This window comes from Macrobrachium nipponense, chromosome 4, assembly GCF_015104395.2.
Source record: "Macrobrachium nipponense isolate FS-2020 chromosome 4, ASM1510439v2, whole genome shotgun sequence".
Lineage (NCBI taxonomy): Eukaryota > Metazoa > Arthropoda > Malacostraca > Decapoda > Palaemonidae > Macrobrachium > Macrobrachium nipponense.
This window is the reverse complement of record NC_061100.1, coordinates 80,278,456-80,305,747: the sequence shown is the minus strand read 5'-3', so window position 1 is coordinate 80,305,747 and position 27,292 is coordinate 80,278,456. Positions and strand designations below refer to the sequence as shown.

Below are 27,292 nucleotides of genomic sequence, written 5' to 3'. Positions count from 1 at the left end.
GTGGTTATGTATACAGATAATACAGGATGTTTTGGGAAGGGGAAAGTGATCTCGAGAAAGTACTGGCAAGGAACTATAGAGGTGTGTATGAAAAGGAAGAAACAGTGCTACCCAGGAAACGAAAGAGGGTGCTCTAGAGAGAGGTGAGTTTGCAATTGACAGATGTTTATGTATATACTGATGAGCCTCCTTTATATGAAGTTTTTGGTGCTATGAAAATTTCCTGTCCATACATGTCATGTTTGGTTCACATCTCTCTCCCTGTTCGAGAATCGAATACTGGTCACTCAGTTTGTGAGCTAAGCATGCCTAGCGCTGTGCAAAGAGATGAGAGAGAGAGAGAGACAGAGACAGAGACAGAGAGAACTAGACTATATTCCTTTCCTTTTTCTTCACGGTGGTCAGTAAGTCAAGAAATTTAAGCATAGTGTAATATCTAGAAATATATTTTTACACGTGTAAGAAGCCCGAGGGAGGAAGGCGGGGGTGGGGACCTAGTGTCATCAGCGAGCCTCACGTGGCGTTTGCAGCGTTCCTTACGCCCGTAGCTGCACCCACTTTTTATAACAGTCTACTTTATTTTCTTTCCCGCTGCCTTTCCACAGTCTTGCTATCCAACCTCTCTAATTACTACTTTTAAGTGTAACTGTGTGGTTTCTACCAGCTCTTCCTTTAGATCCTTGCATTTGATCTTCATTTCATGGATCTTTTTTTATCTTGCTGTTCAACCACTCCAACCTCCTTTTTTCACTTTCTTAAGCAGTGAATATCAGTAATTGGCCCAGTGCTTGGCATGAACGCCTCAATTTCATAGTTCATAACTGAATCACACTAAGCAAGAGAATATAAGACTTATCATTTATTATAAAAAAAAACAATCCAGGACTTTTAGCCCTAAAGATTTTTTGGTGACACAAAGAAATATTTGCAATAAAATTAGTATTCAAGGTAATATGATAATGTGAGTAATTATAACTCACGTAAAGTTGAAACAAATTGTCATTAAGGCCATGAACTTTAGACCAAAATGCTGGGTCGGTTAAACATTTGTTAGTGTTTATTTCTCTTTTTTGCTTTGCGTTCCTTTAATTGCATAAATTATTCATCATTATTTATATTTATTTATATTTAACATTCTTTATTGCTCTTTTATTCATTGCCTTTAGATTTTACTTGTATATAGCTAGATAAATGGAGAGATAGAGAGATAGTGTATTTATTCTTTCCGGAATGAATTAAATTTTCTTCAACAGTATTTATTCTTTCCGTAGTGAATTACATGTTCTTGAATGGTGTTGCTTTTACGTCTGAGGAAGCAGGGTTATGATATTTGGGAGTCAGGGATAAACTGAATAAAGGTTTCTATTTCTTTCTTTAGGAACCTGAAAATTTGATCAAGAATCCTTCGTTCAAAGGGCTTGGAGTTCATTTTTCTAGGAGTTTTATTTTGGCTACAACTGAGACCTGAAATAGTTGACTAAGCGCGGTTGTGGAATCTTGTGATGTCCAGATGTGTAAGTAAAAAGCAAAGTCGTACCTGCTAGCTGCTAACGTGTCTTGAATTCAGATGTACCGTTTTATTTTACATTCCCTCATATTTATTTATGGATCACCTTTTCCAGTAACTTGTCTCTCCCCCTACAGGCTGATTTATTTCCCTTCGGAGCCCACTTGGGTCTAAGGTCTGTGGACTCAGTCCACAAAGGTTTTCATCTAAAGATTTCAAGAAAGAAAGAAGAAGATTATTTGCCATTTGTAATTGGTGCTGTGTCTAGTATGTAATTAACATGGCACCAAGACAGATGTGTGATTATGAATCAGGTCAGGCATTGTAACATAGTAAATAAGATAATGAAATTCAAAGAGTTATTTTTGCTTTAAAAAAAAAAAAAAAAGAAACTCAAAAACGATTTTTTTTAGTTGTAAATCTTTCAATACGTGTCAACGCTATTTATTCCATTTCCTCCAGGTCACGTATCTCAAGAAACATTTTTGCCGAATTGTACAGAAAAATATTGATACATTGGAGAATAGTTTTCAGAACTGAAGAATGCATCCACCGGACTATTACTTACAGGCCTTGAAATATGTGAGATATTTTTAAAGAAATGGAACAGCCTAGTCAAATATTTAATACTTTCAAGTATTTTCCCTTTGGAAAATACTTGAAAGTATTAAATATGAGTTAGATTTTCATTTGAACACCAAGCGGTCTGACAGAGATGAGCATGGCCACTATAGATGATGTTCAAAGCTAAATAGGCTTACCTAATCCTCACCTTTCTCCTTTCATCTTGTAACCGGTTGATACATTAGATTAATTTCCATTTCATCTCAGATCGTCATCGAACCCAGCATCTTATGCTTTCGAAATCGATCCAGTCAAATCATGTTAGGAAGAAGAGAAGGGCAACTATGAGAAACATTTCACATCCGAAAGTTATAAAACCACTTTTAGTTTCATTGACGTTTATCAGCCAAAGCGAGAGTCACAGTAAACATCCCGGGAAGAAGAATGAAAAGATGAAGAAGAAGATGAAGAAGAAGAAGAAGAAACAGACCGAACCTGGGAGAAGATAAAGGAAAAGAAGAAGAAGAAATATTGGGTCCTCGGAACAGCTTCTTTGATCGCCATCCACCACGAACGCAAAAGCAATTCAGCTAACTATCGCGGCTACAAAGTTATCGGGTATTTGTGGAAATGGATGGATGGCCCCAGTCCTCTCTCTCTCTCTCTCTCTGTGGGTTCTCTCTCTCTCCCTCCGGCGTGTCGTCTCTCTCCTCATCTCTCTCTCTCTCTCTACCCGTCCCCCTGCCCCCGGCCCCTCAACCATCGTCCCGAACTCCCACCTCCTTCGACGCTTTATTAAGTTACGGCTTCGAAGTTGCTCTTGTTTAGGTTTCCAAGACTTTGGTCTTAATACCTTGTTTCCTTTGTCTCCAGTCGTGGTTGCCCTACGAAGGTCATCGCTTCGGGAATCTGGGGTCGTTTCATGAATTATTCTAGCGATTTTCATATCATGAGTTGTATATCAGTCAAATGTGAAATACATTCATGCCTAAGTAAACTTCCACTAAAATAAATCCGTTTCTCCTTTGCTAATTCCTGAGCCTACCAAAAACTCTTCATGGAAATTCTTCCTTTTTAAATGCCAGTTTTGAAGAGTAAAGAAATGAGAGGAAACTTAGGAGTAAAAATGGAACAAATTAATGCCAGTATCGATAACGGCGATAGGAAAGGAAATTATTTTTTAGAAGTATTCTACAATATCCTAATTAGGCATGAATATATTTCAGTGCCTAGTTATGTAGAATCATTCGAATTACTCATTTCCTGTCGCCGTTATCGATACTGGTATTATTTCCTTCAATATTTACTCATAAATTTCTTCTCATTTCTTTACTCGTAAAAACTGGCGTTTGTTATACAGCCTCAGTTATTTGCTTCTGGGATGGTCAGGCTCTTCATGAGACAGCACAAAACGAAAGGAAGAATTTCCATGAAGATTTTTGGCAGGCTCAGGAAGTCGCAAAGGAGAAACGGATTTATTTTGACGGAAATTGTCCAATTTTAAGGAGTAATGCTATGCAAATCATGAATGGAGTTCCATCACTATCCTCTTTGTTTTTATTTCATAAAACTAGAAGGATTTTATAGAATGCTGTAAACTTTGTTTTCATATGACGTAGAATGAAAGTGTGGCAGACCAATTGTGTACATTGTGTGAAAAAGCATGAAATTTGGCACATTTGTTGTACACTGAGTTGGAAAAAAATGCCACAGGGCCAAACAATATCTCTCCTGAGAGGGACACAGAGCATATATAAAAGTGAATTGATTTTCAAGACCAACGGTCGCAAAGAAAATATATAACAAACACTTTACGGGGCTCAAATGAGTTAACTGTTCTTTTCGAACATTAATTTTTTGGAGGTTTTGACTGAATTGTAAGGTAGTTGTAGAGTTAATACCATGTTATTGTTTTAGCAGAACTAAAAGCTTATATTGAGGAGTCAAGATGTGATGGAAATTCAGCACCGCTGACATTATCTGAGTTGAAGACACTCTGTGCTGACCGCTTATCTGAGGTAGGACTGCATGCTGTCCAAATCCACTCTCAAGAATGAAAGAAAGCCTGCTTCATGAATGCCCCGGATTAGATGCTTTTCCCCAAGGACGTGACATATTACTTACCTTTCGTGAAGACATTGGAAAAATTCGTGTATGTGGTGTGCATAGAGACAGTGAAATGGTTCATCTGGCAAAGGGAGCAGAAATGGTAAGAAAAATCATGCTTAGCATGAAGTATGTCTTTGATGGAACATTTGATCATAGCTGTCAGAAGAATTCTGTTCTTGAATCTCTTCAAACCCTCATAAGAATGATACTGAATGGCCCTAACATTGATAATGAAGAAGAGTTCACCCAACGTCAAGCAGTGCTCACAGTTATTGCTCAGCTTTGTCAATATAACTGTGTTAAAAATATGCTTCAAAGAAACCCATTTCAGGTTTCTCAAGACACAAAGCAGAAAGAAAAAACCCACTGGTGATACACATTGCTAACAATATATATTGTCACTCAAGAAGGGAGTTGTTGATGCCTACAAACGGCTTATGCATATCATACAAGAGGCACAGGAGTATTTCCAAAAATATGGAAAATTTTGTCGTGCACAGTTCAAGAAGGAAGGTTTAGTTTAGCCAACAAAGTTAATGGAAAACATGTTCACAGTGGAAGCAATCAAAAACATTGACCATGACCCCTCATCAACTACAGCAGCATCATCATTTCATGGAACTGCAATTTTAGTGTTCCAGCACCCAAGAGATGATGCATATGTCCAGTCAAGACTGAAACTTACTGAAACTCAATTAGGAGGGCCTTCTGACTTAGGCACTCTTCAAGAAAGTTACACAGCTGTCCCAACTGTTCAGCTTATTGCTAAGACACCTAGAATACTGGACAATATCATGCCCCTCAGACCATCAGTTTGGTGTAGAGGATAAAGTCATGCACAATCTTGGAAGTGAAGAAACGGATGATAATACATTGTGGGCAGCTTATTATGCATCACCGCAGCCTCCTCTCACTTGTCAAATCAGTTGGTGTAATTCTACCTCTATTTCGTGAAAACACACAGTGTCCACATGATACATCATTCAATGCGCATTTTGAAAGAGGTGACAGAATTCTAGATTCATGGATATACACCAATGTTTGGCCAAAAACATACAATGGAGCTTGCCAGAACAACATGGAGAAGATAAAATATTCATCATGTTTGGAGGACTACATCTCGAGATGGCAGGATTAAGAGTAGCTGGGACATGGCTTGAAGGGAGTGGATGGGAACCTGCTGTGTTACAGGCCAAAATAACTACATCTGGGAGAGCAGGTGCCTTTGTCACTGCTAGTCATCTTGCTCGCAAAGGCATGCCCAACAAGTAACACCCTCTGCCCTTTACATCCTACAGCACAGAGCATATGATGAGTATGCAGTCTCAGAAGATGGAGACCACTTACACTTTACAGACTGGACCAAGGAAAAAATTGATGAATGTCCACAGTTTGCATAAAAGGCCCATGTCATGTCACTTACAACAACTATTTTGCTCTTTGTGCAGTCAATAAGGGAAGGTAATTATGATCTGTACTTAGATTGTGTGCATCAACTTCTCTACTGGTTCTTTGCCTAGATCAGTATCACTACTCAAGGTGGGTCTGTGTGAATCTGAGGGACTTAGTTAACCTGAGTGGCTTAAATCCTCTTTTCAAAGACGAATTTAATATTGGATGTTTTTTAATATATAAGTCCGAAAAGCAGTTTCAGTAATTGCCATTGAGCATGCCCATGAGCAACATAATGCTCAAATCAAGGGTGTTGGAGGCATTAAAGGCCTTACTTATAATCCCTCAGCCCTCATGTACTGAATAATTGCTCCCCCTAAACTTGTCAGCGATCCTTTGAAAAAAACGAACCTACCATTATTCAAAACCTCACCTTCAAAAGTTGCAAGCAAGAGCAAACAGAAGGTCCCATCATTGAAATGTGAATGTATTATTTTCAAGGCTTTACATAGGTTGTACAAATAGAGAAGTTCTTGATGCATCTTTTGAACATGAAACTCAGGCAACACCACCATCCATGGCAGAAAATGGTGACCTGCTATCAGGGAATAAGTCTGATTTAATCACATGCCTTGAAAATTTGGTGTCACCGTCAGTGCCTGATTCAGAGAGAAATGCTGAGGTCATAGATGGGCCAGCATTATTACACAATGTCACTCCTCAAACAGAAAAGACATTCTAACAGTATATCATCAGGTTCAAAAAGTAGATGGATATCTACAGTGAAGACACTGTCAAACTTGCAGTTAGACTATCATGGTACAGGAAGAAGAATGAAGGTTTTATAGTCGTCTCCACTTCCAAAAGACTGCAACACCTTGTTGAACAGTGAAAACAAGCAGGAACTAATGCACATTTTTTCTCTGGGAATTAGTAAAATAGATACTGAACACAAAGTAATTTGTGTAACTGATAACCAAAATGTGTACAGTTCTTTTTGTTCTCAAGATCAATTGTTAACTTCACACACCGCACTCACATTAAAGCCGAAACAAGGATGATGGTACATGTTATGGACTATGTTCTATAAGGATTTGAAAAGATATGATCAGGGCTGTTGACACGGATGTTGTAGCGTTAGCAGAAAATGGTACACCAAGATTTAAGAGTCAGCAAATTCTGGATTCACTTTGTAAGTGGTAAGTTTCAGAAATTCATATCCATTCATAGCCTTGCTTCTGCTCTTGGGCCCTCAAAATCAGTTGCCCTCCCAGCATTCCATGCCATGACAGGATGTGACACGACACCATTCTTTCATGGTAAGAAGAAGTCTGCATGGAATGTATGGAATAGATATAATTCTGCTACACAAGCATTGAAGCACATGGCATCAGCCCCTGGAGAACTCAGTGATGGCTTGATGGAAACATTAGAAAAAATTTTTATTTTGTTCTATGACAAAACAAGTGACCAATACTGTGTAAATGCTGCAAGGAAAGACATGTTTTGCAGGAAAGGGAAGCAAATTAACATCCCCCCGAGCAGAGCTGCCTCATAAGAACATTACAAGAGGATAATGTATCAGGGAGGTTTTACATGGGGCACTTGTAAAGAACCCTGCCCACCTATACCCAGTCCAGTTGAATGGGGTTGGAAAAGGGAGGCAGAAGTGTGGAGGCTTGTTTGGACCACACTACCAATGGCACTGGACATCTGCCAAGAGCTCAAGTGTGGCTGCTGCCCCGACAGAACATGTAGGCCACCATGCAAATGCTGCAGTGCTGAATTACCATGCACAACACTGTTTAACTGTGGAGGAACCTGCCATGACTGATGTATGAGTTTCATTTTTTAAAAAATAATACCAATTTCATGGCTGATGGGTTTTACTTTCATACATAAAAATATGACAGTAACAGTAAATAACCATTCATATTGTTATAGAATCCAAAATATAGGATCAAATGTTAATTATGAGTAACTCTAGTCCAACCAGGTTGTCCTACAGAGCTGTTCAAATAATTATACATTATTTACATGTGTTATTTCATATATGAGTGGTCCCATATACAACTACCATGGTATGAGCCTCCTAATAGAAATATCTTTTGGTTCTATGGCAAAGACTTTCTTTTTATGATGTACAACAACTCTGCCAAATATCCCAGAAGATGCACAATACTCTGACTAAGGCCCCCCAACTGCTTTGCTGGAGTTATAAAATGGCGAAACAAACCCATAAAGACGTGTCAGTAGCTTATAATAATGAAACAAGATATTAATTTGTTTTTTATTCTCAAAAAGAGCTTCGATCACATGCTGGGCCCTCCCGGAGTTTTTTGCTTCGTTTTGAGACCTCCTGAATCTCCCAGTGGTCAGATTCTAGTTAAACGTTGTAATACACCGTGGCACCGGGAAATAGCAAAGTATTAATGTATTTAATATGAGAATACTACTCTATTTTCACTTTCAGGGATATTGCACTCACACATACGCAAACGCACACTATGTATGTGTGTGTGTGTGTGTTTTAGTGTGCGTGTTATGTGCGTGTGTGTGTGTGTGTGTGTGTGTGGGATGCATGAGTGTGAGTGTGCGTGTGTGCGCACCCACGTTCGGGATGCATGACTAAACAGTATGATTTTCATATGTGGTTTTCACGCAAGTGAAACATGACGACCATCTTTCCCCATATTGATCTCATTATATGAGATCCATATACGAACAATGAACTGTCACATCATAAGCAATAGGGCTCGTTAACTCCAATAATGATTTCCCTTTCATTCCAGGGTCGACTCAACCTGGATTACACAGCCAGCAAGGACAAGTACAGCGAGCACCGCGCCCTCGAGATCTTGTACCCGACCACGGAACTCACCGGATTCTATACCTGCCGCGTCTCCTCCTTCCACGACGAGAAGTTCGAGTCGAAAAAGATGATCGTATACGGTAAGGACGCTTCGCCTTTTATGCCTGTGAGACCATAATATGCCTTTGCGCAATTTTTCATTTAATTATCATTTATTCATCGCCATACCGAATAACCTATATGGCCTCGACCTGGTATTTTATTCAAATCCTTCGGGCCAGACCTACGAGAGCTGATAGTCACCTCAGTGGTCTGGTTAAACTATTTCAATGATATTTCAATAATAATAATACGTATGGTTACTGTTCGTCTTCATTTCACGCATAGCTGCGAATGGCTCAATTGAATAACGGTTTTTTAGGCCAAAGTTTGGCTTTGGATATAGAATTTTTCAGTGTTCCCGGACTCTCTTTATGATCATTTCTTTCACTTCTGGGCCGCGCGAGGGCATTCAATTTCCAGCTCCATCGGCCTTCATGTTGAACATGTAAAGAGGATAGAAAATGTTCACAGCCACAATCATCCGTAGTTGGACTAAGGATAATTCTTTGCATGGAAAACTTCAGTGGTTTGAGAACTGCCTGAAGTAGCGGAAATAGAGAGAGAGAGAGAGAGAGAGAGAGAGAGAGAGAGAGAGAGAGAGAGAGAGAGAACCTATATTTCAGGTTTTGTGAGAAATTTATTGGCGTTTATTCGAACTTCTTGTCTTTCATAGGCTGTTTGCGGACATAACTTGATTCGTTCATCTCTTGGTATCAATAAGTTTTTGTACCTAAAAGACAGGTTACATCCAAGGAGTAGATTGCGTTGGGAAATGAGATTAGTCTGTTGCTGCAAGAATGTATTTGTGTATAACTGAACGTTAGACAGATAGATTCGGTGCATAGTTTTACTTTAGTGTGCAAGTGAGAACACCAAAAATAGTAATGAAAATTTAATATCCAGCAAAGGATAAAGACAGTGCTCACTTATCTTGCGCTTTCTCTCTCTTATTCCGTATGATAGCCTAGGGTTTCAGTTTAACACTAACCGTTCACTTGAATTTCGTAAATACTACAAATCGTGAGTTGATAACATAAATAGAAAAGAGCCGACAGAGTGGCCTCATGTGAGACCGTGTGAGTTGAAGAATCTATAGGTAGTAATCGTAGATGCAAGGATAGACACAGATGAGTAACACGTGTACCTCGAATCTGTCTGTAGAAGAAGCAGCTGCATCAATCATTAACATTTAGAAATCAATTAACATAAGCATAGCTTCAAAAACTAGGTGCTGGAAATGCTGAAGAGAAAAATGTTGAATATTTAACTAACTGAGGACTAATTCCATAAAATAGTTCTTTAATAATATTCTAATAACCATTTACTAGAAATATAAGGTTTTAACAAAAACGGCTGGCAAAATAAACTCGGTAAAACTATATATAAACTTCCCTCGTTCAAAGAGCAGTTTTAAATCTTCCTTTTCACTCCTCGCCCCCCCCCCCCCCGCCCCATCCCCTTCCTGTAACTGCTTCTTCCGTCTGAAACTAAATAAATATCTGTAGCTACGCGCACCATCGCCATTCAATTGAAGACAAAATTATTCTTAGTGTTTAATCTATACTTTTTCGTCGCTGTAGACGAAATAGCGTAGGATGCATCCCCCGTCATTGACGATATCTTCCCTCCTCGTTCGGTCCCAACAGGCTAATGCAAATGAATGAACCGGTAAATGATAACAGACGAGCCATTATTCACTCTCTTAGTCTCTTAGCAGGCGAATAAAGATGAACGCCCAAAATTGTACCCTGTTCCATCCCGACTTTGCTCTTTACTCAGGAGGACGCCAGACTCTTCTGTGTCAGCCGGAAAGCAGATCGGCATTTGTTTTAAGCTTGGCCGGGCAAACAGGAAGTAAGGAGAGTTTTCAGCTCGGAAAGGTCCATGAAAGCACTTTGGGACTAACGAGTCGTGCTTTAGTTGTGACAGATTCAATAGGATGTCGAAAATATATCATATTTGATTTGCCAAATTTTGTCACAAACTTATTAGGACCACTTGATGATTTTTGAACTCATTTAACTGTGGCTTCTTCACCCTAAGAACTGAAAAGATAGAACATAGATAACTTTCAAATGCAGATTCAAGTTTGGGAATGCAGAAGAGGACAAAGGATTCCAAATCTGTTGTTAAATGCGAGAAGGATTGTTGTAGTCGTTCCATAACAATACTTTTGGTCATTCGATTTCTGGCGTGTGGCACTTTGTTCAAGCATTACAGACGTCATAGTTCATGGAATGTGTGAGCAATATCCAGAGAAGTAACCACAGAAAAGGGCAAAGAGAAATGCCTTTGCATTCGATCTAAAATTGCTCGCTGAAAGTAAGGATCCTTTGATATGAGGCAAAAGGACTTTGATCCAAGGTCTCACGAACAGGCAGAGGGAAGAGACAGTTTCTCTATTTACCTGAAAAGTATTCAGTCAAAAATGGTAATACATGCGCAATGTGACAAGATCCGTCCATTGAAGAGTAGTTTTTAGATAAATGACGCATCTGCCAAGCCATTTCCATGCCTCCTGAAATACTAAAAGATTGTAAAGTACTGAATCTCAGTTTTGTCCGATATTGTCTGATGTACTTTTTTCTTCAGCACCAAAATGCTAAACGAAAATCATATACCTACCTATAGACACGACATGAGGTCCTAGTGAAAAGGAAGACAAAAGTACCAGAACCAACAATACTTGAGGACCACCGAATGAAATAGGGAAACGGCAGATGTAACAACATCCACTAAAACATTAGGCTAAGAGCACACTATGCTATATCAAAAGAATTTGGCAAGTCAGGAACAATACTATAAAAAAAGTCAACAGCCTTGCAGCCAAATCCAAGGTATGAGATTACTAGTCATCCTTACCTTATGAGATCTATTCCCAAGGTCTGAGAGATAAGACATTTCCAGTGTTGAGGTAAATGTGCGATAGATTTAATCCGAAAGGTAATATCTTTAGACGAAGCCACGGCAATACATGTAATGTTATAGTGATTGAGGTCATTACTCCATGATAATATTTACATAACGTTCAGGATGAAATAGAATTGCCTTAATATGGGGAAAGTGTTCGGCAATCTTTACTAGACTCAAAATGTGGGTGCCCCGAAACACAAGGTTCTTCTTGTTCCTTTAAACTTTTGTTAAAATGAATAACAAAATGGAGGTATTTGGGATGCTAAAACTATTTCCTTCATGGTTTGACAGTTAAATATTTATTTTATTCTAAAAAAGAAAAAAAAGGAATTAATCTTCAATGAAGTTATTTGTTATAAAGTTTTAACGTAAACGACGTTTAGAATAAATTGGTATGAGTTTTTTGGGGGTTGGGAGTTTCTTAAGATGAAGGCCATTCATGGAAAAAATAAAAACGGCAACATTATCGGAACTGTATATTTGTTATTGCGGTTAGGAAATAAAAGTATCATCCTTTCTCCTTTTTTGCCTTTTCACACCAAGTTGTATATCACCGTTCTTGAGGGAAATGCACGCACAACCGCACACTCATTTCCATATATGGGCATTTTTAAGCACTTGCACACTATTCTCACAAAAATATTTATACACATACAAGTACACATTATTACCAAATCTCTCATTTTTGGCCTCTGGTCTAAGTTAACCCCATTGTTTCCCGCCTGACAGAGCGGACATGAGGACTACAATACTGAACCATAAAGAAAAGAAGACGTGAAAAGGGAGAGCAGAGGTTCAATCTTTAGTGCTCTCTCTAAGAAGAGACCAAAGCCTTAGACCTTGGAAGAGACACTGAGAGAATGGCGATAAAACTTGCCCGTATCTCGCTAAGGGTGTATTCTCGCTACTGTAAAACATGGTATAAACGCACGTCGGAAACTTATCGCGTACGCATCACAAATCGGGCGAATACAAGTCACCGACCGTAAGGAAAGAACGATTCTTTGAAAACGCTGGATAAGCGAATGAAGTCGGTGCCTTGTGTTTGACCTGTTTGTGATGCGCATGCAGTAAGTTAGCGACGTGCATTTCTGATTTGTGTTGCTCTAGTTTGGACGCTCCCTGAGGAGGAGAACGTAATGTCATTTCCTGAAAACTGTCGGGGAGGATGGAAATTATAGCATCATATTCCTTCGCTGGTTACTTTGTATTCGTTTTAAGCTTTTAGTGTCTTTGTCATTAGTTTTCTTTTTCCTCTATGCTTTTATGTGCAATTGTTCATTATTTTTTGTCATATACCCTGTACTCTCTCTCTCTCTCTCTCTCTCTCTCTCTCTCTCTCTCTCTCTCTCTCTCTCTCTCTCTCTCAGATGAAACTGGAATAAATTCTTAATATACTTGCTCAGATACTAGCATCCCAAAATTCATAAAGGTTATATCTAAAAGAAAATCCATCTTATCAGTGGCAGAATACAAAAGTCAGTGCCCCGGTTAATTGAAAGCAAACCTTGTTACCTTGTTTCAGTATAACAGACGAGAAACCAGATTTAAGTCCAACAACAGGGAAAACAGGGACATAGACCTATCAGTTATATTTTAAAACATTTTGAAGTGATAAATATAAATTAATTATAAGGCACTGGAGTCTTTGCCTGAACAGTTCTTCGAGATGCCTAAAAAATACCAGTGAGATACCGTTGTAGAAATGAGAGAGAGAGAGAGAGAGAGAGAGAGAGAGAGAGAGAGAGAGAGAGAGAGAGAGATCAAAACTATAAAAACCATGCAGTAGTCAAAACAAAATCCTTTGATTACGAGAACATTATTCTTGCCTCTTCCAAATGCTTTAAGTTTGCATTCACTGTCCAAATGGATTTCAAGACTATTTAGTGAAATATAAGGTCAAGGAACTTCCATCATAATATCAAACGTGAACAGGGAGATTGAGCTCACAGTCTTTCACTTTCACTGAATTTGAAATGATCTATGAATTCCGATTCAATGAATTAACACGTGAATAACCTTGGAAACTAAAACAGAGTTCAGTCTAACTAGACGACAAGATCTCTCTTCATCCAGACTGCAAAATCAGATGGCTTTTCAGTATAGTGGATAACAACAACAAGTAAATGATGAAGTAAAAATTCCGAGTCGAAATTCATGAATTTAATGATATCCGAAACGTCACCAGTTGCCATTTGGTGAATTTCTGTTTTTGAAAAATAAACAAATGCAAGAAAAATCCTTTCATTAATCAAATGAAAACAGAAATATCAAATTTGAAAAATCTTGTATATTACGGAATGCGGAGCCTTCCCATTTCGCAAAAGGTCTGGAAACAGGAGGTTCATGGCGAGAGTCAAGACCCTCTTTTGTAAAAGGTGTATTCCAGGCAGAGCTCCTGGAACTCCAACGTCATTATTATTCGCAACCCTGGAAGCTCTAACAATGGGGAATAAACGTAAAAGCTCTCTTAAAAAGAAAGGAAATTGCTCGACTGTTTCGATTAGAATAAAGAAACACGAGAGAATAGAAGGCACAAAGGGCCTCGATTCATGGAAATGGTTGAAGGAAGAAGAAGAAGAATGGAGGCTAGAAGGAGATGGAGGACGAAATAAAAGAAGAAGAAGAAGAAGAAAAAGAAGAAGAAATCAAATGGGTTCTGTAAGGGAAATGTGTTTGCTTTACACGACACTTCAGAGGAGAATTTCGACGGTGGGAACTGGGAAGGAAGGATCGTCACTAGGTAAAAACAGCATAGAGGAAGGAGAGGAAGAGTTGGGAAAGAAACTCAGATTCGAGAAGAAAAAGCAGCTTTAAGGGAGGCAAAGCAGCCTTGAAAAGGAGATACAGTTAAGGAGAGGGGAAGCGAAAACAAGGATATAAAACCTGTTAATTAAAGGAGAAGGCATTCTTAGAGAACAACAAAAATCACTCAGGAGGTAAAAGTTTATTAAAAAGAAAGAAACTTGATGGGGGAAAGGAAAAGAGCCACAGGGAATTTTGGAGATTAAAGGATAATTGCACAGGAATAGGAACCATTTTGTGAGAAAAAAAAATGATTAGAAGGAGAGGGAAAGATATGGCGCATAAGGCAGCAAATATAGTTTTTTATAAAAAAACAAAAAAACAAAAAAAACGATCACTGAGGAAAGAAAACAGCCATTGAAACAGGATAGAATGCAAACGAAAGAGCAAATAATCGTTGGCCAATGAAGAGTTCAGCAGAGCAGAAAGCACTCGGTCAAGAGTCTATACTCCTGCCAAGGTCATCAGTGAATTTAAGTCCTCCTGTTTCCAGCATTTCTGGTGTAAATTGTGAGACCTTTTAAAATTGCCGTCGTGCTTAAACACGGCCAGGTACTGTTATAGACCGGCAGCCCGGACCATTGAGATACAACGAACGAGATACCGACTGTAACCCCTACCGGTATTTAGGAGTAGACTTGTAAACTGTGAAACTGACCGTCTGCCGAAAATATATGGGTGGCTTACTTAACAAGCACCACTAATTGCTCGTTAGATTTTGGGTCTAGATCCAATATATGAGATACCAGATGAAACTAATATATAATATATCTACAGACTCTACTGATTATAGAATGACCAGTGACAGACATTTTGGAGGGTGGGTTCCCCCTGACAGACGCACTGAAAAGGGGGGGTTAATTGGATCTAGATCCAACTTAGGAGATACCGAGTAAAATTTACAATGCACTGCACATCCTAGAATACTGTGGTGGTAATGACAGACGTTTTAGTGGGTGGCTACCCCCTGACAGACGCTCCACAACGAGTGGGGAGGGGGAGGCAGGATCTGCATCCAATATTGAAGATACCAAGTAAAATTTGTACTACAATTGCACTGCACATCTCAGAGTACTGCGGTGGTAATGCCAGACATTTTAGTTGGTGGTTACCCCATGACAGACACCCCACAACGAGTGGGGAGGGGGAGGGGGAGACAGGATCTGCATCTAACATAGAGATACCAAGTAAAAGCTGTACTACAATAGTTCTGCACATCCTAGAGTACTGTGGTTTTGGTAATACCAGAACATTTTAGTGGGGGTAGTTACCCCTTTGGGACGACACCCCACCCCCCAACCGAGTGGGGGGGGAAGGGGGAGACAGGATCTCCATCCAAAATCGGAGACACCAAGTAAAATTTGTACTACAATAGCACTTCATATCCTAGAATGCTGTGATGGTAATACCAGTCATAATAGTGGGTGGTTACCCCCTGACAGACACCTCACAATGAGTGGGGAGAGGGAGGGGGAGACAGGAACTGCATCCAACATTGGAGATACCAAGTAAAATTTGTACTACAATAGCACTTCATATCCTAGAATGGTGTGATGGTAATGACAGACATTTTAGTGGGTGGTTTCCCCCAGACAGACACACCCTAACAGGTGGGCAGGGGGAGGGGCAAGCCCTGATAATGAATGTCTAGATTAGTATAGTGATCTACTATTGACCCGTATTATACATTATCGTGATATATTTAATAAATATTTGTATCCTTTCTATATCCTTTGTATTTATCTAACACAGTGTTTCCCAACCTTTGACATTTGAGGAACCCCTGAGACAATTTTCCTCATCCCAAGGAACCCCAATACACACTCACACACACACACAACATACACACACACACACATATATATATATATCTATATATATATATATATATATATATATAGTGTGTGTGTGTGTGTGTGTGTGTGTGTGTGTGTAAGCATTTGTATTAATTACCTTTAGTAAAACAGAGGGAAAAAAATCTCGCACGATATGTTACGATAAAATAATTATAGGACTACGATTTCTCACGCCATGTTTAACGAAAAATATATACTTGTAAATAACAAATAATTAAATAAAACATGAATTCTTACGGAACACCTGGCGATCGTTCACGGAACCCTAAGGTTCCACGGAACCCCGGTTGACGATGGCTGATCTAACACAAAAATAATTTATTTGTTTCAGATAAATAACAGTCATCTGTAGGCCCATAATAATTCAGTCATATTGTTAGTTTGTCAAGCAGCAACTGACTTCAATTATAGTAGGGAGCCCGGGGCTAGTTGGCTACAGGGGTAAGTTGGCATACTCAACATGACTTTAAAGTTTACCATTAGGATGACTCTAATACATATACTGTGTAATTGCCACGTGGTTCCTCAATTACCAGCAAAATTCTATAGATATAGAACGTAGGAGCTCGAATTTATGAGACAATTTTTTATTTTGATGGTAGTAAGTAAATATTTTAATCTTTCTGTTATTTGCTATAACATCTATACATTCATAAAGATTAGTTTTCAATGATAGCATAGTTTTCCTTATGGTTTAAAGATTCTATAGCATTAAAATTATTAATTCAAGGCTTCTTGGTGTGGACTGGTAGTCGTTTTTGTACCAAATGGTAGGATAGGGCAATGTTGGCTCAAAATAAATGGGGTAAGTTGGCACACGTTATTTGATAACAATAGTAAGCCTATTTATTTATACAATTTATGTTTTGTTTCTGGATTTTTGGAAGGATAATGAGATCAGTGTCCTATCATTTCCTCCACATTGTTCTCACAAGTTGCAGCCCCTGGATTTTAGTGTTTATAGACATCTGAAGAAATGTGTTAACAGGGCATGTGATTCGTGGATGACTGGTAATCCAGGATCAAGTATGCCCATCTGTGACATTCCTGGTAAAGTTTCCTCGGCTTTACCGCTAGCTCTCACTTATTCTGATGTTTTCAATTGGTTTAGGATTGATGGAATTTCAACTTTGAATTACAGACTATTTCAAGATTTTGATTTTACGGGTGGTTATGTAACAGATTGAGAGATGTCCGAAAAGACACATGGGCTTCAGATCAGTCATCAGCGTGATACAGAGTTTAAGAACTGCTCTTGTTGATCCAGAAGAAAGCTCAGCTGAAGAGAGCCTGTGTTTGGTAAACCAGGAGAAGTGTGGGTCCAGTGCAGGGCACGTAACATGTGGGAGCATGAAGACTATTATTTGACACCTGCCCACAATCACAACTAGATGATGATCTGAAGTAATACTAATGCCTTATATTTTGTATTTTGGAATTCAGAGGGTATTTTTGCTATTTGATTTAAATGCAATTGTAGTAATTTTCTTTTAATTATCAATGTCCAACTTACCCCATAATGTGTGTCAACTTACCCCGTGGGGCAAGTGGCACGAAAAGTTATTTTTTTTTGTAAAGCTTATTGTTATCTTATGTTGAAAGCAAACAACAATTATTTTGCTCTATGATAAAGACGAATGTTAATATTTTTCAATGGTGGTAAGAATTTTGCAAAAAGTTTGTTTTATATTCGCAATAACCAAAATTGTAAAAAGTGTGCCAACTAGCCACGTCTCCCCTACTCGCTTTAGCTTTGTTTACGATATGAAAATTAATGTAGCGGTGGTTGGAAGACTGACACTATAAGTAGCATATAAGTTCTTATCATTATTAGAGTTATTGCTGTAAAATGTCTATGTACATAACATTTGTTAAATAGAGTTACGCACATTAAATAGATAGTTATACATATGTAATATATACGCTATAGTCAGGGTACAAATCATAATAATTGTGCTACAGCCTACTCGGTTTGCTTTATCGAAGCAAAACTATATTCTTTTGGTTTCAACGGACTTTCATGCTAATGAAATCATGGATACATTTTTGTATTATCAGTTTTATGAATGATATTGTTGTTATATAGTCGATTTTATTTTTTTCGGCTGGTGTAAAATTCGTCAGACATAATACACCTGGCTGAGGAAGGACACAGAGGATCTCTGTTTTTTTAAACAATATCTCTACACACCAAGTTATTTCGAACATTTCCATTCTCTCAAGAAGATTATAATAAATACAAGAGCAAACTAGACCAAAAAAAAAATCACCTTGCGTTAAAATGTAAACGAAAACAAGAGAAATGAAAAATTAGTGCGATTGTCAATTTTTCTATCGTTAATGTTTAATGAGTCAGTGTTTAGCGAATTGTTAGGGTTTAGTGAGTATGCGTTTAGTGAATGTTTATGTAAGTGTTTGATGAATGTTTAGGGTAGTTTAGACTGGTAATGTGTCAGTATTCAGATGAATGTTTACTGAGTCTTTAGGGTTTAGTGAATGTTTTGTGAATGGTTATTGAATGTTTATTGTGTAACGTATTCAGTGAAAATGTTTTGTCTTAAGAAAAGTTTTAGTAAATGTTGTTTTGTGAATGTTAAGTGAACGTTTAGTGAATGTGTGTGAATGGTAGTGTTAGTGAATTATTTTAGTGTGTAAGTATTCAGTGAGTGTTTAGGGTTTTAGTGTAAGTTTTTGCGAATTTTAAGTGAGCGTTTAGTGAATGTCTTGTGAATGTTAGTGTTTAGCAAATGTTAGTATGTAAGTGTTAAGTTTTTAATGAGTGGATGTTCATTCACTGTTTAGTATTTAATAAGTATTTAGGGTTTGGTAAGCTAGTATTTAATGAGTGCTTGGGGTTTAGTGAATGTTTAGTGTTTAATTAATGTTTAGGGTTAAGTGGGTGTTTATTGTAGTACAAATTATACTTGGTATCTCCAATGTTGGATGCAGAGATCCTGGCTCCCATCACCCTCCCCCTCCCAAGTCGTTGTGGGGTGTCTGTCAGGGGGGGGGGAAACCACCCACTAAAATATCTGTCATTACCACCACAGTACTCTGTGATGTGCAGTGCCATTGCAGTACAAATTTTACTTGGTATCTCCAATGTTGGATGCAGTTCCTGGCTCCCCCTCCCCATTAACCCCCCACTCGTTGTGGGGTGCCTGTCAGGGGGTAACTACCCACTAAAATATCTGTCATTACCACTGCAGTATCCTAGGAAGTGCAGTGCTATTGTAGTACAAATTTTACTTGGTACTATGATGTTGGATGGAGATCCTGTCTCCCCCTCCCCCTCCCCACTCGTTGTGGGGTGTCTGTCAGGGGGAAACCACCCACTAAAATATCTGTCATTACCACCGCAGTACTCTGAGATGTGCAGTGCAATTGTAGTACAAATTTTACTTGGTATCTCCAATGTTGGATGCAGATCCTGCCTCCCCCTCCCCACTCGTTGTGGGGCGTCTGTCAGGGGGTAACCACCCACTAAAACGTCTGTCATTACCACCACAGTATTCTAGGATGTGCAGTGCTATTGTAATGTAAATTTTACTCGGTATCTCCTAAGTTGGATCTAGATCCAATTAACCCCCCCTTTTCAGTGCGTCTGTCAGGGGGAACCCACCCTCCAAAATGTCTGTCACTGGTCATTCTATAATCAGTAGAGTCTGTAGATATATTATATATTAGTTTCATCTGGTATCTCATATATTGGATCTAGACCCAAAATCTAACGAGCAATTAGTGGTGCTTGTTATGTAAGCCACCCATATATTTTCGGCAGTCGGTCAGTTTCACAGTTTACAAGTCTACTCCTAAATACCGGTAGGGGTTACAGTCGGTATCTCGTTCGTTGTATCTCAACGGTCCGGGCTGCCGCTCTATTATGCAGTAGCCATGTCACTTCGATATCGTCGAGAAGTATCCTCTTATGCAGCACTGACTTCCTCGGATGCCCCTATGCTACTTAATAATGGGAGAGATGGTTTTCATGTCGAATATTTTTACCAGTTATCATCAAAATCCTCTTATACGATATCGTGACTTTGAGAAATTCTGTTAATACATACGCTTGCACTTGTTTAATTATTTCCTTTCCAAGTATCGGTAGCGAATGTAATGAAAAACAATTATTAGCAAGGAAACCGTTAATTGGGAAAAGACGCTGATAGAGGAGAAAATGGTCATTTCCATGATTCATTATTTCTTTTCAGTCAAGTGTAATTCAGACTGTTACTTCATCCTTAAATATTTTGCCGTTATTCTTCCCTACAGCACCAGCAACAAGTATGAACGTGTCCTACCACAAGACCACGCCCTCCACTGTCAACATCACCTGCGATGCTCATGGAATTTATCCCAAGCCTCTGCTCAGGCTATACGAGGGTGCCACCCCGCAGTCAAGGTCAGTTTCAGTCATCTTAAACATATTTTAAGCCTTTCAAATGTGTGTCGAACATACTTGCATACAGTTTAACATAAACAGAGCAAATAAGATAGAATACTTCATGTTAGCCAACTTCGTGAGGAACATGACACATTTCAGCTAAAAGTATGTGGCTTCTGAAAATGGACAAAAGTGTCTGGCCCATTCATCCCTTAACTTCTTAAGCACGGAAGAATCCTCGTAGCCCAACCTTCCACACCAGTTTTTTTTTCCTCTACTTTTTCCAACATCGGAAGCTCATTCACTGCATGTTGATCGCCCACCCTTACAAACACATTACTCTGTTTGCTCCTGACTGCATCCAGTATGGAGCATCTTTGAGTATTGCAACCCACTAGCTGAGTTCATCCATTCTCTTTATTTATCAAAACCAATTCAAAGTAATGGGCATTTTTTCACCTAAGTAATGTTTCTACCACACCATTTCCACCCATTTAACGCTTCTAAATCTTTAAAGTCTACTCAGACAATTAAATCTAGTTGCTGCCACAATTGTTGCTCCTTTGTTTTCAACATCAACACTGCACTTAATAAAACAATACTTGATTAAATAGTCCATAAGCTCATCACAGCTTCAGTCACATGAACCTTCCCCATCTCTCCAAAGCCTTTGCTCACATTCTGCTACCTTCCTTGCTTCACTTTTCTGTGATTTACCTGTTTTCTCATTCTTTCTTCCTTAAGTAAACATCTCATCTTACAGACTTTTACCAGTCTCTCCAACCTCTCCTCATATCGCCAACTAACACCACATCATCATCATCATTCCACGTTTTATTTGCGAACCCATTTCCTTTCACTCAAATATTTTGTAGTTCAGTCCTTATCTCTGACTTCTCTCATCTCTCAGTCCACAGGAATATCAGACAGCCATATGGTTTACTTCGCCAAAAAATAAAATGTTCCGAATAAATGTCGATCCCCGCTGAGTTTATTAACAGATTTACAACTCTTTCCCTGAACTGCTGAACCACGTACACAACTGTTTCACAACAAACACTTCTTCACTCAGCCTCATACTGTTTCATTCCACACCGACTTTCCCCTAGCAATCTTTGTAATCTGTCTCACTTTCTTAATCAGTCTTATACCTTATACATTCCTAAAATACCTTATAATACATACACGTCTCATTTCAAAAACTTTACTATATTTAAGGAAGATTTCATAAACTAGATAATCAGTCTTTTCGTTACTCGGTATAAATGTTTAGCAGACTAATCAATCTTTCTAGTAAATTACGTCTAGATCAACCGTATATAGCACCTAATTATACAAAATGCGAAATATGCAAATCATTGTTGTTTCATTAATGCTATAAAATCCCATTATTTCATTGGGTTTCATAGCAAAGGTTCAAAGACATCTAGACAAAGATTCGTACAAGATAACAAAAAGATTTTTTTTTATTAGCAACAACCTTTACATAAATATCACCTGCCATAAATATCACCAACATGTGTCCCCTCCGTTTATCTATCTATTCCCATAACAAATATATCTAACTTGACCCTCCTTCTTCTGTCACCCTATAAGGTCTCTGGTGAAAGAAGCTCGCGAGGAAATGGTAGAAGCCGAAGATGGTTTCAGCGTCTACCTACAAGCACAGCTGGAGGACCGCGTCTTGAAGCAGCAGGAAACTATATTCGAGTGCGTCCTCTCCATCCCGGAGACTGAGTATCAGGTCCGGCGGAAGATCATCTATTTTCCTGGTAAGAGGAAGAAGGAGAAGAAGAAAAGAAGTAGTGGGGGTGATATGGAAGCCATGGGAGCGGGGAGGGACGAACCACTGCGAATGAAGTGATCATAAGAAATCGTATGTCCGTTTAAGAAGACGGGTAAAAGGAAATCATGAAAACTGATAGCAAAAATTATAGTTCCGTTTTCCTGAAGAAGAAAGTTATGTTGAATATGGAATCAAGTGTTTCAGGTGTTCATTGCAGGAAAGGTAAAAAGTCCAGAAAAACAGACCGACGAACAGACAGGCATACAGAGACAAAGACTTCTTGTTTTTTCACAATCGGGATAGACAAGAGCCAGTTGCTCAGCCGAGTTTAAGGTTGAATGAAGGAAAGAAAACAGTTGGAAACTGCAAGAGAAGAGAGAGTCGGGGAAACGTCCCTGTCTTTCTTGAATGTGATTTCCTAAATCTGGGTTGTTCCGAGACAGACGTTTTGGTCACATCAGATTACAATTACAGTGGCAATCTTGTCTATATCATTTTTTGAATTCTTTTTTTCGGATTTCCTGTAAACATTACATAGATTCTGTTTATCTTAATCGTGACAAAAAGTTAATAAGTAAATCATTAGAGAATAAACTGTGATCTGTCAAGTCATATATCTGTTCCTTGTCTGCCTCTTTTGATCATAAATGCCTAAGTATAATATTATATTATTTGTGTTAATCATTGACATTCTTTGTTACTCATAGACTTTATTTTGCTTTCAGGATATGATGCCTTTGAAGTATTTGGTAAGTAAGGGCAAAATTTACAAATATTATGTATATGAAATTGACTTGTGCATTGCAAAGTAGGTTTCGCAGCTTACCATAATCTTGGAATTAATACCTGCTTTATATAAAGTTAAGATAGTTCATGAAATATTTACTGACATGGGACGTTAAGAGAAATTTCAGACTGCAGATGTTAACTAACTGAATTAACGTTACAGATATAATAAAACAGATGCTAGATTTTCAAATTATTACTAAACTTTCTTAAATTTTATTGGGAAAATAATTTTATTGCTGAATACCAAAATAATATCGTGCAGTAACTATATTTTTTCAAATGGCTAAGATACCGTGAGAATACAAAATCATTTCCATCTTGGCCTCAGTTTGGTGTAGGAAGGATTCCTTCCCTTTAAATGTCCTAAAAGACTCATTGGTGTGGCCGCAAATGCCCAAAGAATAATCCTGATTGAAATTCAGTACTCATCTTCTTCCTCCTCTTCTTCTCCGTTTCAGGAGGTGCAGCTAAAGAAGTCTCTGCCACGACGCTCTTGTTCTTCCTCCTGTCCTTGTTGTATTTGCACTGAAGGACACATCTTCATCATCTCCATTCAAGAAGAAGTTCATCCATTTCCTCTTCTCTTTCTCTTTCCCAGAAGCTGGGAGCCTCTTTATCGTTTCCCCAAATCCGGGGATCCGTTGTATCGCCTCTTACCATTAATAGGTCGTAGGAGCTAAATGTATTGCTTTATTATGACAACATTAAGAGAGACATTATTATACCTAAGACGAAAGCAGTCATCCAATTATTATTAAAATTCTTAATAAGAAAAATTCGATCAGATTATCACTCTCGCTCTTTATTGTATTTGTCTGTAGTTTGAGATAGTAAATAGATCGCTTCAACATTGGTTCATTTTCATCATTGGAAGTTACTGAATGAGCCCAAACATTGTATCCATAAATGAATAGTTCAGAACTAGAGGTTTATTTTGTCAACATTAGAAAGTTATAATGAAAATAACATTAAGTGTGAATTCATTGTTGATCCCAAAGTATGTTTTATTGTAGAGATGTTTATGAATGTATAGAAAATCTATCTGAAATAGCTGCGTCACACTCTAACCTCACAATGATGTCTTCGTAGTCACTAGTGCTTTTCACTGGCCATTCATTGAGTAGATGTTTCTTTCATGGGCTTCAGATAGAGAAAATAAATGACAAAATGACAACTCTCTGTGTAATTAGGAGAAGGAATCGTCCCAGCCACCAAGAAGTATTTTTGTGTCCTTGTTGAATGGGTGGCGAAGAAACAAAGATGTTTTTTATGTGTTAAGAAATGTCTGCCATTTGTTGTTATCATTTCGATGTGTCACATGTCAACTCAATAAAGAATTTTTAAAACGGACTTTTATTTATTAAATGATATGGACCGGATGAATTCCTTTAGTCATATCATTTAGCCCTTAAAGGAACTTACAGTTTTTATACGGATCTGAATCAGTATCAACGCTGTGGTGTAAGTAAACAGTGATGGACACACACACACGTTTTCAGCGCTGAATGGCCTTAGTTGCCCCAGTGCTTGGCAGATATGCCAAAAGTCTATGAATCAATTCATCATTAAGACAAAGTAGGTAGATGAAAGTAGAATCCGTTAGCCTAATTACGGATTCAGGGACCAGAAGATATCAAGCTTTCGCTTCTTGATAGAAAAGCTATCTTGAAAACGGGACAGATCTTGCAGCTTCCACTCTGATAGACTTTTGTTATTTCTGTTCGCTTCATTGTCCTTCTTTTGACCCCTGCTCTTTTTCCCTTCTTTTGTCTAGCGCTTCAGAGCCAAACTCTATTTCCGTGTACGAGTTCAAGAGAGTAATTGTGTTGAAACAATTTCTTGAACAATGAAAACACTACCCGTGGGAAATACGACAAAGTTGTGACACCGAACCTTCATAATGTTATATGAAGTCTCCTTTGTAAAGTGTTTGAAAGCCCGAAAGTTAAGACGACTCGACTGGGACAAAATCGCTCAAAGCCACCGTTGTAAGTCTTGTTTATGTGTTAACTTTAGCAAAGGAAAGGGATTTTTTTTTTGTAAAAATTTAATTAATTTTCTTCAGCCTCTCCATCTAATAAAAAAAAGTGAAAATGTGTTGTGTTAAGAGACATATTATATATATTGAGTAATGTACGGAAATTTATGAGAACATGGCAACGCAACCAGAGAGAAATTCACATAAAACAAAAGGGACAATTTAGAGTTTTGAAAATGAACAGCCAAAATGTTGTTGTCAACTACACTCCAAATTAAGTAAGGAAGTGTCTAATAATGAATATATAACTAATACTCAAAAAAAGGGAAAGAATCGCTTCCAAAGCTTGTGCATCCTTACTGTTACTCAAACATAGACACTAAAGAACCCAACCAAACCAAATACGACACCGATTAGGCAAACCTTCACGATCTCTTTCTTAGCTTGTTGAAAGTGAGACGTTTATCAATCTGGCAAAGTCAGTTGCAATAAAAAAAACCCTCGCGCAATTTTAACAAAGGAACCAAAATGTTTGGCGAACGGCAATAAAAGAATAAGATCTTGCAAATGAGGTAATCTTTATTGAATTTATTTCTAACACATACAGCTGAGGTGTTTGCAAACAGCACTGACTTCTCCGGTTGTTACTATGAATGCAGTGGTTCCATATGTCTCTCAAAATATTTCACTGGGTGTATTATTTTCAACTCTGCGTTTACGTTGGTGTGTGTCGTGGAATGTAATAACGCCATGGGTTCAGACTTTCATTTTTGGGCCGAATGATAAAAGTTTGTTAGTCGAGTCCGAGAATGTAATCAAAGTTCTTTAATAAATGTGGCGATTTTTGTCATAAAAATTTTTCTTAATCCCAGATGGAAGCGATTATAATAGAGAGAGAGAGAGATATACACAGACAGACCGAAAAAGAGAGAAAGTTCCATTCAAACATTTTGACATTATCATGTGAGAGCATCAGATTAAAATAAAAGACAGTGAGAGGGAAAAGCTATCGATGCTGAATAAAGAAAAGGAAAAAGAGGTTCAGCTGATTGTAATACTATTTAAAAACTAGAAAGGAAGCCAGCAAGAGAGAGTTGTATTCCTGTACTGTCGATAGATATCTTTTGTTATAATACTTCTTGAAATTCTGAGGAACAATGAATGAATGAAGAATCGAAATAGGAAGAAATAAATCAAATATCATCCCTTATTCCAAAAGAAAAAAAAAAAAAAAAAGAGGTAAACTTGGCTTCTTCGTCAAATGTTGTTAGACTCCAGAAGATTACTTAAAGTCGCAAAAGATCTGTTGCAATCAGACCAGACAGAGAGCAAAACTTCCTCTCCATGCAGTTTGTCATTCGTTCATCTGAACCTTTCTATGTTCTAATTGAATTTTTATTAGAAGACGATCGCACCATGATCATGAATTACATTGACTTTCTTCTTTGTTGTCATTACAAGACATTATCTCTCTCTCTCTTCTCTCTCTCTCTCTCTCTCTCTCTCTCTCTCTCCTTGTGAAAAAGGAAGGTAAGTTATGAAAATAATCTATACATTTCGATACATCTATATCATGACTGGCCCAAATGAGAGAGAGCAGAACCTACATAATGTGACAAGACAATGAACTTCAGAGTTAGATATACAAGTCTTTTCTCTACATTCAATAGTTGGAGGGACGTTCGGCTGTCCGGTGCCTATAAATTTCTTGAGAACTGAAGGATATGATATTAGTAGGGATTTTAAAAGACTATTATGGAGCAAAATACTCTTAGAACACTTGGGGACGTGGGCCAGTTAATAAAACTCGTGTCATCTCACGTAACTGTAATCAGTATTTAACGAGGCGTTACTCTCAGTTTTACACACACACACACACACACACGTGTGTATTCATGTTCAGATAGCTTTAAGGGAAAGAATTTTGTTGCATCTATGAATTAGCTCCCTTATCCAGGGTAACCACCAGTTGTTTACAATTAGATAGTTTTCGTGGGCCCTTTCCCATGCAGTAATATGCTCCTCTCTTCATGATTCTTGCTGCCCGCTATTGGAACGTCGTCATAGATTTTCGTAATATTTTCCGGGGCGACTATTAATATTATAAGGTTTTCGTGATCTCCCCTGTGAGGATTTTTTGATGAGAGCCGTGATTCCTTTTTTTGCTTCTTGCAAGTACTGTCTAGGATCCTGAAGAGCTTTCCTGTACCTCCCATTTTTCTCTGTACCTAATTATGGCTAGGCTCACACGTAGTACCATAACAAAACCACACCTCTCCACAAACCAGTGGTTAT

At 38.2% G+C, this 27,292-nt stretch overlaps 1 protein-coding gene across 1 annotated transcript in view; it reads left to right on the top strand.

The window, feature by feature from the left end:
• Positions 1–24,908, top strand: part of LOC135211415 (uncharacterized) — an 84,403-nt gene extending 59,495 nt beyond the window's left edge. Inside the window, exons 5-9 of the mRNA XM_064244727.1 lie at positions 8,365–8,524; positions 20,333–20,462; positions 22,041–22,216; positions 22,956–22,979; positions 23,478–24,908. Of these exons, the coding sequence (XP_064100797.1) occupies positions 8,365–8,524; positions 20,333–20,462; positions 22,041–22,216; positions 22,956–22,979; positions 23,478–23,548 (561 nt within the window). The 3' untranslated portion in view covers positions 23,549–24,908. The remainder of the gene's footprint in view (positions 1–8,364; positions 8,525–20,332; positions 20,463–22,040; positions 22,217–22,955; positions 22,980–23,477) is intronic.
• Positions 24,909–27,292: the final 2,384 nt, after the last annotated feature.